Source organism: Dendrobium catenatum, unplaced genomic scaffold (assembly GCF_001605985.2).
Source record: "Dendrobium catenatum unplaced genomic scaffold, ASM160598v2 fragScaff_scaffold_1392, whole genome shotgun sequence".
In the NCBI taxonomy this organism is placed as follows: domain Eukaryota; kingdom Viridiplantae; phylum Streptophyta; class Magnoliopsida; order Asparagales; family Orchidaceae; genus Dendrobium; species Dendrobium catenatum.
In genome coordinates, this window is record NW_021319854.1 from 50017 (window position 1) to 64018 (window position 14002).

The window sequence follows — 14002 nt, forward strand, 5'->3', positions numbered from 1 at the left end:
CACGCACACTAATGACGTGCTTGGTGCAGTTTTCCGGTTCGCCACGAACATTGAAGCAGGGTTTTGAGTTTAAAAAGATTCATACCTCCGCGGGGTTGTCGTGGTTGGCACGTGGATGGAGGGGTCACTCGCCTACCTCGCCGTGGTTTGTCGGTCCGACATGAATGCCGAGGAAGGAGAGAGGCACCTTCGTTCTCTTTTTTTGTTGAAATATCTTTTCATTTTGCTTTTCTTCCTCTTTTATTTTTTATACAAAGACACCTTCTCACACACACATATACATATAGTCAATAATAATACCTTTAACTATATTAAAATTCCAACAAAAATTAGCATAAGTGAATGGATAGAACTACACTTACTGTTTGCATTAAACCAGGTGAAATTAGGCTAAAGGGATATTGGAGTCTAGGTGGGTTTTTGTTTTGGTTTAAGTGGAATGTTGTTTGGCTTGTTGGGCCTTGGACCTAAAAGTGGGCTTTTATATTTGTGATAGCTAAGGAATTAGCTGGATGCAATTTTATAAGAAAGGGAGAGAGGCACTTAGTAGGCCTGCTGCTTGAGGAAATCGGGTAGAGGAAGACAGCGGCTAAAATGGGAGGTAAGGTAAATCCCTCTCTCTCTCTCTCTCTCTCTCTCTCTCTCTCTCTCTAAGCCGGAGAAACAAGGGATCGATCAAGTCTAGGGCTCGGTTTGGCTAAGGCTTTCGGTAGAGAGGAGAACAGGCGATGGCTTGGAGACTTCGGTCGTGGCTCTGGAGGTCGAAACTTGACGGGATCCAGGCACTGGCCTGAGATCGGCAGTGGGAGAGGAAGGAGGTCGCGGGATGAGAGGCTTCGGCAGAGAACTTTCGCGTGTGTGGAGTGCTGTCCCGAAGGCTTCCTTCGTTCGGTATTTAACTATGAGAACGGTCGTGGATCCACCGGTCTCTCTGTCTTTGGTTTCTTTTACAGAGGTCAACAATAGTCATGCGTATTATTGACATCCCTGTTGATGCTTTGCTTTGATATGTGACATTTTTTCCATTGCTTTTTAGATATACTTAATTACGCATCTCAACACTTCAGCCCTTGCTTTTCATGTTGGATGCTTGCACCTCCAAAGTTTATTTTGTCCAATCCTATCTATAATGATATTCCCTATATGCAAAGAGTCACTAAAAAATTTTCCGTAGATTTTCTTATTTTTGCACAATTATATTTTAGCAAAGTCTCTTGTATAAATTATATTTATGTGATCTTTCGTTCGTATTTTATCACAGAAAGAAATAGATGTAAAAAATCAACTTTGGAGACCATCTCACATTGCACCTGCTCTTATATTAAAAGCATATAGTAAATTGCAAATTTGCATAACATTCACTACGATATGCATTATGCATTTCAGTTTCAAGGACGGAAACCTCATGAACTTTACTATCTGTATCAAAACATATATGTACTCTACAATTTGTTTTGCACTTTAAAGGTGCCTAGTATATTTTTAGTGCTTTTCCTTGAAGCTTTGAATGCTCGGCTGCTTTTTTGCAAACTTGCATTTGATTGGTTTCTTAAAATAGTCTCATCTGATGAAAATACGAGGCACTATAAACTAATGCATTGATACGTATATGACAATATCAACTTGTGATATGGTAAGAGGTATATATATATATGTGTGTGTGTATACTTGAAAATTGATTTGCAGATTTCCAAACTATTTTTTGGTTTGCATGTAGGAGCCTTACCCTTCGTTTAAAAACATTCTTCTTCTCGACTCCGAGGGGAAGCGTGTTGCTGTTAAGTACTATGCTGATGATTGGCCCACTCAAGCTGCAAAGCTAGCATTTGAGAAATCTGTTTTCACCAAGACTCAAAAGACAAATGCTCGAACTGAAGGTGAATACTTGCTATATTAACAATTATATTTTTTTATACATTTTCAGGCACATGTTTATTCTTCCGCTTGATCATGTTCAACTGTATTTGCTCAGCCCAATGTACAGCTATATCAATTGAGTCATATAGAAGATTAGATACTTATTACAAATTGCTTAGTGTACATTGTGTTTGTTTTATAAGATAGGAGTGTGGTAGTGTTTTTAATTGTTTCCTGAAAATCTTTAACATCTGCGCAAGCTTCCTTCTTAGTTTTTTTCAACCCAACAATAGTTCTCATGAGAAATAAGTCTCTAATCTTAGTATGTTTATTATTGGTCATGCTTCATACAGTGCATCTCAAATGGTACCCGACCGGAGAAAATATGCTTTTTAATTTGATGTTTTGTGTCAAACTATTTTTAGATTATAGCTTCATCTTTTAGCAAATTCTATTGCGATCTAAACCTTTTTGGGTTTAGGGCTAAGAAAGAGCTGAGATTTTGAGCTGATTTAGTCCTACCTTGAAATAAGCTCATGACTTGAATTAGTCCGATTTGTGTTGGTTTGACTTTAATCGGTTTTATTTCATGCCGTTTTGGATTTAATTATTTTAACTTATTTATTTAATTTTATATGCATTCTTATACCTATATCATGGTCTAAAGACTTGATAAAAATTGATATGTTTTATTTGTTTTTTTGTTTATAAAAACTTTTTTTTGGGGCCTTTGAGTCAATTAAATCAAGCTAACACACAACCCATGCACAAGTTTCGAACTCAAGACCACTTTGTTTGTAGTCAAAGCTCCCAACTAACAGAAAGATGAGTTGCGAATCCGAAACAACTTTTTTGGTCTTCTTTTGTTTCACCTGGTATTGACGTGTAATTGGTAGTTTAACCTTATTCAGGCAATTTCTGGTGACAATTATTAAGTAGCTCAGCCTGTTCTATCTGTGCTAGGGCTTGAGCTTAAAAATAATTTGAAATTGGTGCTAAAATTCCAAAAAATTGATTTGTGTCTCAGCTCTTTGATATTTTCCTGCTCATTCGGCTTGACTAGAGCCAAAAATTGATATAGTTTTGTGTTCATTAGCACATGAAAATGAATGGCAATATAGCTTTGTTAAACTTTTTTGCTCGTCTATAGCAGTTTCATTGTCCATGTTGGGAAGCATAAAACTAGCAAAGCTCTCAGCCTCCAACTTGCTGCTATGACGAAAATACTTGCATGATTCCACTCAAGCACAGATTTAATCAATCTTTCTTTTCAAGTCAAATTGCTTCTACATTAGAGTGATTATAAAATACAAACTAATAGAGTTAACCATGTGGAAGAGATTACAATTTTTTATAGCAATACCATTATTGTATTTGTGTTCTCCTGGTTTCTAAGCGAATTGCTGACACTTAAATGCATCTTGTTGCTTTTACCTTCCTTTATGAAGAATAACTTTTTAATCTTTTTCTGGGTTTCTGATGTTCACCTGATCTTTGCAGCTGAGATAGCTATGTTTGATGGCTACATTGTTGTGTACAAGTTTATTCAGGACCTCCATTTTTTTGTTACTGGTGGGGATAATGAGAATGAGCTTATATTATCAACTGTACTTCAGGGATTCTTTGACGCAGTCGGTCTTATTCTCAGGTCTTGAAAATTGTAGCATTTGAATGTTTTTTATGTTTGAAGCCATATAAAATCATCACTTGTATTAGAATTTGATGATTAATTGTCGGATGCTATCTCTTTTCAGGAACAATGTAGACAAGAGGACAGCACTTGAAAACCTGGATCTGATTCTTTTGTGCCTCGATGAAATTATTGATGGAGGGTATATATAGCTTTCTTTTGCTCCTTTCGCTATTCGTGAACAAACTTTAAGCTTTATTACTAATTATATTTCTTGTTGGTTGAAAGTCATTTGCTAAGAAATTCTTATTAAAATTGCAACTATAGCTGGTTTTTCAACTGATAGGAGATGAAGAAATTGAACTGCCAGGAAAAGAATTGTTATTTTAGTAGAATTTTCTTTGAACAGTAAATTCGTTGACTAAAATTTTATCAAATTGAAAAATAAATTGTATCCATTTATCGTAGGCATCATTTGTTTATTGTGTAATGCCATATTCCTTGGTGAATGCTTCAGATTATTCACAACTTAGTTGCTTTTTTTGGATCTCTTGGGCTTTCAGGATCATATTGGAAACCGAAGCTAGTGTCATTGCTGGGAAGACTACCTCAGATAGCCTTGATGGGATGTCTTCATTGTCCGAGCAGGTGTGTTAAAACTTCATCATCATATGATTATATTCACACCCCTCTTGCTTTGAAGAGAGAGAGAGAGATAGAGAGAGAGAGAGAGAGAGTTTATGTAGCGGTTTATCTAATTTTCCATTTTTCCTTTCTACAGACTATATCTCAAGCCCTTGCAACAGCACGAGAACACTTGGCAAGATCCCTTCTCAAATGATGAGATGAGACTGTCTCTTCCATTTGAGTTGATCCATGGATTGAGCAGCCTCTGAAGATTTCATTCGTCATATTTGTTTCTTTTGAACTATGTTAGGATTAAAGATGATTTTTTCGTGCAATGCTTTTAATATTACTTGTCTTTCCATCTTTTTAATGCATCTCATCTCCATTCTAAATGCCCAGATTGCCTAAATCTATCTTGCTAAGATTAAATAGCATACCATTGTTTGTCTTCATATATATTCTATTTTGTGATCTATATCTTCTTCAATTATGTGATTTTAGTCATTTTAATTGTTCACTTATTGATTTGTTAGCTTCAATACCAAAACTTTCTATTTACCTATCAATAATCAGCCTTGTAATTTTGAGTATCAATTCCAGTGTGCAGGAGGCAAAGATATTTGTTTAGTGTATAAGTTTAATGGTTTTAATTATCAATCTCTTAATGTTATCTAATACGCTCACAATGAGAGGTTGTAATGCTTAGGTAAAGACTTTTGAAATTTTTTGGAGGTTCTTTATTCGTTATTAGTCAATTAAAGCCTTAAAGGCACCTCTAGTATTATTCACGCTGTAGATGAGTCCCTTCTCTGATTTGGACTTCACCTTGCTGTGGACGGCAGCATGCAAACTTAAATTTGTGGCTTTCCTGCTCTGCACAGCAGCTATGTTGCTGCTTTCTGCACTTGGTTAATTACAGCAATCTGGAAAGTTCAGTAGCAACGGCAGAATAGCAGTGGAACAGCAGCAATGTTGGCAGCAGGGCCAATAGCCAGGCAGAAATAGGCAACATCACACAATGCAAGACAGAAGTAGAAGATAGAGAGCCAGGGCAGTAGCTGGTAGAAGGCAGCAGAAAGCCAGCAGATGCAGAGAACAGCAGGAGGGGTCTCCCAAAAGCAACAACTGCTTCTACAGGAAAATAAGGTGACCTAAGATTATGTCTATAGTACACTGAACCAAAAAAACCAAAAGCAGACGAAGAGAGGGACATTGAAAGATTCTTAGGGGAATTCTCTAGGTTCTCAGTTGAAATTCCTGCAGAAATTGAGAAATTTAACTAAAATAAGATCTAATCCTGTTTAATACAAACTCACAGAAATTCATAAAATAGGGAAATTGGAATTTTGTGAAGATTGCATCCTCGGTAAAAGCTGTTGGATTAACTTTTGAGCTACAGTTCATATAGAAGCTTGCAATGTCCCTGAAGATTGCATCCTTTAGTGCATCTTAGACTATATTTACAGAGCTTTATGGAAACCGTTAAGAGTTCAATTGAGAGGTGGTGCAAGGTATTTCATGTCTATTATAGTTGATTTTTCCAAAAGAGTGTAGGACTATTGTCTCAAAGCAAAAGACCAAGTTCTTAATCCCGTTAAAAACTAGAAAACTCTTATGAAAAATCAGGTATGAAGAAGAATAAAAAAGCTGCTAACAAATAATGAACTAGAATAACGTTCAATTTTATTTGACAAGTGCTGTGGAAAAAGAAATTTCTAAAACACAACAGTAAGGGATACCGGTTGCAAATTGGGCTGGCTGAACTGATGAACTGAACGTTTCTTGAAAGAGTGAAGCATGTTAACAAGTGCAAGTTTGAAGGAAATTTGGGCAGAAAGTTTGAAGATTGCAAGTTATTTGGTGAATAGTTGTACTTAAAACAGCTTTACAAAACAACCATGGAATATTGGACTTGTCATCCTCATGATTATGCAAATCTGTCAGCATTAAGATGTATAACAGATGCTCGTGTTAGACTAGATAAATTGTAACCACAAGCATTGAAATGTGCATTTCTTTGTTACCATGATGGTGTTAAATTGTTGTTCCATGTAGACCTCCCAATATTGGACCCAACCCGAAAACCCGACCCGAACCCGACCCGAAAATTTCGGGTTTGGGTTTACCCGAACCCGAAGCGGGTCGGGTTTGGGTTCAGAAAACTGACCCGTTTGAAAAATCGGGTCGGGTTCGGGTTCGGGTTGACCCGGAAACCCGGGAACAACCCGAAGTGACCCGAATGCACACAAATAAATGTCTGTCGGTCTACCCAGAGTGACCTGCCCGCTTCCCGGCTGCCCGGTAGTTGCGTCCCGAGGCTGCCTCGTCAGTCGTCACGTCGCTTCCATGCCATGTCTGCGGACATCTCGGGTCGCGTCCAACCGTCCACCGTCCACGCCATGTCCGCAGAGTCGCAGACCGCGGCAGTTCTGCGCCACGTTCAGCTTCCGACGTCCGGTGTCCGGCGGTTCCTCGTCCAGCGGTTCTGCGACAGTTTCGCGTCCGCGACAGTCTAGCTTTCGGCGTCCGCGGCTATTTCGCGTCCGGCATCAGGCTTATGCGGGTCGGGTCGGGTCGGGTTGACCCGAACCCGAAGCTGGTCGGGTTCGGGTCCAGAAAATTGACCCGTTTGAAAAAAACGGGTCGGGTCGACCCGAACCCGAATAGTACCGGGTCAATTTCGGGTTTACCCGAACCCGACCCGTAACCCGAAATTGACAGGTCTAGTTTCATGCGGTGAAAACATAATTGGAAAGTCATAGGTTTAGGTGGGGTCTGTGAATGAAAGTGATGAGGAGCTGATAGCTGTAATGCAGCATTCAACCAATCAAGAAGATGTCTTGCAGCCACCCGAAAAAAGGAAGACCAACAAGAATATAATCTCACGAGAGAAGGGACTAAGCATGCAATAAAACCTCCACAAAGATTTAGATTTGCAGACATTATAGCGTATGCATTTATGCGATGTTAGTTTCAGAAGAATGGGAACTAATAACTTATCATCAAACATTTAATTATGAAGACCTAGCTCATTGGCTACTCTCAATTAATGAGTAAACGAATTCATTGTATAATAACAATGCCTAGATTCTTGTTTACTACAAGTCAAACGTATCATAGGTTAATAGGTTGTAAATGAGTATTGAAGAGGAAAGATGAAAATCTTGGTATTGAAATGCCTCAATTTAAGACAAGATTGTTTGCCAAAGGCTTTAGATAAAAAAGAGGGATTAGATCTCAATCAAGTATATTGTTCATGCCGTTTAAAATTGCGCAATATGAGGCTCGCCTTTGCGCAATTCCAGTAAAAATCGCCTCGATGCTTATGCCTCGAGTTTTTTTTATGAGGCTTACGCCTCAACTTTGTGGAGGCCCACATTGAGGCCTACCTTGCCTCACTGGCATGAGGCTTACGGCTCACGCTATATATATTGAAACTTACATAAATCTTGAAGTAAATGTCCGACAATTGACTCTATAGGTGTGGAGGAAGGGGAGAGAGCAGTTCGTCATAATGATGATTCAAATGAAGAACCCATTAGTGATGACAATGCTGATGACTTATGAGTTCTTATGTGATATGTCATTGCTATTTATTTTTGGAAATTTGAATTATATGTTAATGAAAAGAATATTAGGATTTGGGAAAGATAGAGTTTTGAGTTGAACTATATTTCATGTTGTCTTATTATTGGGATATTTTGATTTCACTTCATATCTTATGATTTTTTATGTTTTATATTATTCGCTCATTATTATATAAAAAATTTATCATGTTATGTTTACGCAATCTTTTGATTTTGAGGCTTACACCTCAAAACGCCTTGAGGTTTATGCCTCGCCTCATGAATGAAAAACGCCTCAATACCCGAATAAGCAATTTTAAATATTTCGTGGTAAAACAAACATTCATTAGAATAATGGTATTCATCGTTGCTAAATTTGATTTATAGCTCGATCAAGTTTATGTTAAAACTGCCTTTCTATTTGGAGATGTGGAGGAGATATTCAACATCCTGAGAGTTTTGTGGAAAGAAATCAAAATCAAGTTTGTTTCTTGAAGTAATTCATTTATGGTCTTAAGCAGTCGTCTAGATAATGTTATATTGGGTTTGATCAGTTATGAAGCAAATTGGTTTCAAAAGGTGCAAGTTGGATAGCTGTGTCTACGTCATAAGATCAATTGAAGGTAATGTTTTGGTGTATGGTCTGCTCTATATTGATGACATATTGATGAAAACGAAAAACATTAATCTGTCATCTCAAGAATTAGTTGTGTCTGGAATTTGAGATGATGGATAGGGGCACAACTAGTAAAATTTTAATAATACAAAATTAGAGGAGAGAGAAAAATGTCCTACTCACAAAAGAAATAATTGGAAGAGGCAAGGTTGAAAAGCAAAATAGCTAGGCAGTAAAACCACTTTTGGCTTCTCATTTTAGCTTAACAACTGATACTGCACTGAGGAATTTCTATACGGATGAGGTTACTTACAACTTTTTCGGTAATTTAATGCATAGAATGATATGCACAAGGTTAGCCTATTCAATCGGTGTTAGCCATTCCATGGAAAATCTAGTATGAATGCATTGGCAAGCATTGAAATGGATTCTTAAATATGTTTCAGGGCTCATTAAATTTGGGTTACTTACAACTGTTTGTGGAGGCATTGTGAGTAAGAAATTACCCTTGCAACATATAGTGAAATTATCCATAACTAAAGTTGAGTTCATGCATTTATTGAAGCCATCAAGGAACGACTTTGGTTACAAGGTTTTATTGAGGAATAGGGTACTGGAAGATATTGGTTACAAGGTTTTATTGAGGAATAGGGTACAGGAAGATATTATAATATTCTGTTATAATGAAAATGCTGTACATTTTATGACGAATTAAATTTTTTAGGAGCATTCAAAATACATTGATATCAAATAACATTTCTTGAAGAGGTGTAATTACCGAAGGGACTATCAAAATAGCAAAGATTGATACATGCAATCGTACTAACATGTATTTATAGGGAGGGATAGATGCACGCAATATTACTATCCTGCATTAATAAAGACCTTTCCGTGATTTCAACTTCGGACATTTGGATTATAACTTTAGCCAATTCTCCAAGCACCCCCTAAAACAAAAGAATTTGAATTTGTAAATTCATCATTTAACAACAAAAGTGCAAATTTACGTGGTTTTTAAACTTCATCCAACTAAATGAGCATTTAGTAGAAACCAAATTCTGATTATCATTTTCCTTTCTAATATAATTTCTAAAATATTTTTTTTTTCTTGGTAACCTTATTGTGTTGCCGTGAGATAAATGAAATTTGTAAAGCTCAAGCTACAGTTAAAACTTGTATGCATTATTTTCTTGATTTTGACTTTATTGATGCTTGCTACCATCACAACATCATCATCAATTTCTGTCACTCTTTTTTTTCTTCATTTACAATCTGTGTGATCAGGGTTAAGATCGAATAAGAGCTTTGGTTTTGAAATCTTAGATTGGACTATTTGGTGCTACGTTACATTATTAGTGTAAACTGATTGCTTTCTTTGTAGGGGTTGGCAAGAGTTGTCTCCTTCTACAGTTCTCGGATGGCTCCTTCATTACTAGTTTCATTACCACAATTGGGTATGTTCTACAAGGATCTACTTTTTGATTGCTTTCTAATTTTAAATTTTCCCACCTTCAAGCAGTTTATTTACTTTCAACATTTCTGATTACTTTTGCATGTTTTTTTTTGTAGTATTGATTTTAAAATAAGAACTATTGAGCTTGATGACAAACGTATTAAATTACAAATTTGGGATACAGCCGGTCAGGAACGCTTTTTACAACTGGCATGCTTTCTATTTACTTCGGTGACCATTGAATGCGGCATGATCCCAACCCTTCCCTTGATATTTGGAGTTGCTAATAAATTTTTTTGTAACCTTCTTTTCAACTGTAGCTTACTATCGAGGGGCCATGGGCATTTTACTTGTTTATGATGTAATTGATGAGTCATCCTTCAATAGTAATAACCGCTATCTTATTCTACTAAGATTTTATTTAAGTTATACTTTTCAAATTCTTATTGTTCTAGTTTGTCAATATGCAGACATAAGAAACTGGATCAGGAATATTGAACAGCATGCATCTGATAATGTTAACAAGATTCTAGTTGGTAACAAAGCTGATATAGACGAAAGAAAAAGGGTACTATTTCCCCTCATGACTAACCCCGCACCCCCACACCCATCGCAGCTCAATCTATGTAGCCAGAAGGCTGACATGGACCATATGCACATAAGTCATGATTTTTGAAACTTTTTGTCAAACGTAAATGTGGATTTAGCTCTTATGCTTTAAAACATTTGTATTTCTCAGGCCGTCCCTACTTCGAAGGGTCAAGCCCTCGCGGATGAATATGGTATCAAGTTTTTTGAAACTGTAAGTGTCAAGAAAAATATCCTCCTTTTTTTTCTTTAAAAAAAGTTAGGAAAGCTCTTCTATATGTTCTAAGATGAATTCAATTGATAAATATTTAATATTACACTACTCTCGTTTCCATCCGTTCTTACATCTGATGGAATTCCCATGCAGAGCGCAAAAACAAATCTAAATGTGGAGCAAGTTTTCTTTTCAATTGCTAGAGACATTAAGCAGAAGCTTGCAGAATCTGATAACAAACATGAGGTATGCTTCCTTGATCATTACAGGACCACAATGGTCTTAAAATCCATGGTTGCTCTTCGTATTCTGCATTCCTGAAATTTGTCAATTTGTCAATCAACAGGAACGGACAATCAAGATCAACAAGCTAGACCAGTCCGCCGGTGACAGCATTGCTCCAGAGAGATCGGCCTACTGTGGTTCTTAAAAAAGTTAAGGATTGGAAGCGGTGCTTTTGGGCTGGTTGCTGTTTGATCTTATTTTGAACTAATATGAGAATTATAGTTAGTGATTTGGCTGATGCTTTGTATTTTAATCCGATCATTCTTTACGCTTGCTGATCCTGCGTGCAATGTTGTGCTTTGCTGTGCCGGGAAAATTGGTACTATATTGACCACTTCTATTGCTCTTTTCACTAAGCATGTTGCCCCCTTCTCCATTATGTTATGATTGCGTGTACGCATAGCTGAATCCTCTGTTGTTTCTCAACTTTTTTTTTTTTTTTTTTTTTTAAAATTTTTTTTTTTTTTTTGAGAAAATCATCCTTATGATACTTTGAGGGAAATCAACAGTAAATGCTATCTGTAATTTTATTTTTTTTTATTTTGTGCTAACATTTATGTTTATTAACATCTAGGGATTGCTTTGTTCATTTCTAGTTATCTATATTCATATGAGCTTGTGGTTGCCTTTTAGTTCCAATTTTTGAACCCATAGATAACTGATTTTTTAATAATATATTTCTTTTAAATTAAGATTTCGTTTGTGACAACTTTCTTACTGCTTCTTAAAGCATATTTTTATTATAAAAAAAATTAAAATTATTATACTTAAAAGCTGCTTTAAGAAGCGATAAGAAAGCCGTTCCTAAACGAAACCTGAATCTGATTCTCTCTCATGTTTAAATTTTTTTAATGCTATTTGACAAGTGGTAAGGGTTATTTGTGTAAAATCATCAATGATTCGTTTTCACTAAATAAATAATGGGTTTTAAAATTTTATGTAGAAAATAAACAGCTAACCCATCTTTTAAACAAAAATGACTGCCCCTGTGTTTATGCGAGGGTTTCTTGATGTTATGATATCATTGGAAGGGTTTGTGAAATTTTGATATGTTGAATAGTGCTCATTCTTAAATTTTATTATGACATTGTAATATTGTATTCCATTTTATGACAAAATTTAGTGATATTTTTAGGTTTGAAGAAATATATTAAAAAAAGATTAAATACAGTTATCATTATTTACAAAATAAGTTAAATTGTTCTTCTTAACTATAATATTTTGAAACTATTATTCGTTTAATAAAAGCCAAATTATATATATATTTTACTACAAATACAAATATGCTAACCTTTATAAGTGATGTTAGATAGAAAAGCTTATTTAACTTGCAAGCACACCTATACAAAAAATATAATAAATTATAATATTACCAACTTTTGATCATCATTGAATCTTATATATTTGTTGTGCTTAGAGTTTTTTTAAAATTAATAAATAATCTATGAAAATAGTAGTTTGAGAGGAATATCAGGGCTGAAATTTTATTTTTTTGTTGATTATTCAAGTCAGTAATAACGACCAAAAATATCATAAAATAGCAAGCAAGAAAAATAAAATGTTAAAAAAGCAAGAGATGATAATTTTGCTGAGATTGAACTCAATGTAGTCTATACTTAAGAGATGCTCCTCACTATATTTGATTTTCTTACTTGAGTAAAACTGTCCTTCATAACAAGTTGAACAAATGGGTAGAGGAATCAATGCACCATTTATTCAAAGGAGAATTATATATTCATCACAATAATGTATAAGGGCATCACTTTTAAATCTTCTCAATAAGGTTTGACTTAACAAAAATTTACAAGAAACTCAAAAATAAATTACTTAAAATGAAATAATCTCACAGTTTGATCTTAGATGAGCAAAGAATAAATAGCAAATCAAATTTTAAAATAGAGTCACAAAATAAGCTAGAACTTTTTCAAGATTTTCTTTAAAGATCCTATATTACAATGATTATAAATATATTCTTTTTTTTTCATATAGATTTTGATGAAAATAAATTAATTAAATATGCGTTTTAAAATTTTAAATATCTTGCATATCATTTTAGAAGTATCATAATGAAAATAAATAGGATATTATATCCCAAAAATGTTCTCACTTGTCTATAACACTTTATCAAATAATTTTTTTTTAAAAAATTTAGGGACGAGGGCATTTAATGGTATAAACGAGTTGAGTCGAATCAAGTTTTGACACTATCTAGTTTAGCTCATCAGTCTGAAGCTAGCTCGTGAGCCTCGGGCACGTGCTCCAACAGCCTAGTCATTGTCGAGCTCCATCCAGAGCTGTCTAGCGACCGTTAGTAGCACACGAGCTCGGTCATCCCGAGCTCCGCCGCATCTGCTGTCATCTTGAGCTCCTTTGAGCAACACGCATATTTCATTTTCCTGTCTCGATCACCTCCGTGAGATGCTTGACGAGCTGACGAGTCGAGAGAAGGTCTATTCGAGCTCGAGTTCGATAAGTCGTCGAGCTCGAAATTTTGTTCGAGCTTGACTCACGAGCTCAATAAGCTCGACTCGTTGAGCCTGTTACCTAGTCCAATTCGAGTCGGGTCATGAGTCAGCTTGACTCAGTTACACTCCTTAGAGCATTTGATCAAAATTTGGTTGAGAATTTATATTGAAATAAATATGATATAAAAATTATCTATTTATCTATATCTTATACTCATCTTAAAATAAGTTTAAAAAGATTAAATTATCTTAATAAAAAATTTTGATGACCCAATTCTTTCCACCAAAGAGGTTATAGTGTAATTAATAAAATTTTATGGGTATTTAGGTCAAAGAAGACGCCCATGTGATAAAGGTCAGTGTAAGGGTTGGCTCAATTTTCATTTCTACTGATCTAATGCTTCGACATCAGTCGGAGATCTGATCGGTAATAATCGTCCTTCCTCGGATCTCTCCGACATCAATCGCTCCTTCTAATTTCGGAGATCTCATCCGCAAGCGTATTCTGCTTTCTTCTAATGGTAATATCATTAACTTATATTCTCCTCTTGCTGCCGATCTGGATTAATCGAGATCAACATTCATCTTTTCCTGAATCATCCAAACTATGATTTGTAAACCCCAGCTTTTCTCTCTGTATTGTTTGAAATTTTGATGGGATCTTCTAAACAAGATTTGGCATCGAATTAGTTTCCTGGATC

The 14002-nt window shown here is 35.6% G+C and overlaps 2 protein-coding genes across 5 annotated transcripts; both read left to right on the plus strand.

Moving 5' to 3' along the window:
- The first annotated feature begins 510 nt into the window (after positions 1-510).
- Positions 511-4412, plus strand: LOC110113917 (coatomer subunit zeta-2-like). Of its 2 annotated transcripts, none has more exons than XM_020846639.2 (6): positions 511-606; positions 1718-1877; positions 3358-3505; positions 3612-3689; positions 4051-4135; positions 4269-4412. In XM_020846639.2, exons 1-6 carry the CDS (start codon positions 595-597, stop codon positions 4326-4328), a joined length of 543 nt encoding a protein of 180 aa, XP_020702298.1. In that variant the 5' UTR covers positions 511-594; the 3' UTR covers positions 4329-4412. The 2 variants fall into 2 exon arrangements, with proteins under 2 accessions (XP_020702298.1, XP_020702297.1); XM_020846638.2 differs by lacking the exon at positions 511-606 and adding an exon at positions 659-955.
- LOC110113918 (ras-related protein RABE1c) lies at positions 4357-11244 on the plus strand. 3 transcript variants are annotated; one of them, XM_028699799.1, is made up of 8 exons: positions 4357-4419; positions 9678-9750; positions 9866-9996; positions 10070-10135; positions 10220-10317; positions 10489-10551; positions 10705-10797; positions 10898-11244. In XM_028699799.1, exons 4-8 carry the CDS (start codon positions 10087-10089, stop codon positions 10979-10981), a joined length of 387 nt encoding a protein of 128 aa, XP_028555632.1. In that variant the 5' UTR covers positions 4357-4419; positions 9678-9750; positions 9866-9996; positions 10070-10086; the 3' UTR covers positions 10982-11244. The 3 variants fall into 3 exon arrangements, with proteins under 3 accessions (XP_028555632.1, XP_028555631.1, XP_020702300.1); XM_028699798.1 differs by lacking the exon at positions 4357-4419 and having other exon boundaries at positions 7882-9750; positions 9866-9980; XM_020846641.2 differs by lacking the exon at positions 4357-4419 and having other exon boundaries at positions 7882-9750; positions 9866-9936.
- Positions 11245-14002: the final 2758 nt, after the last annotated feature.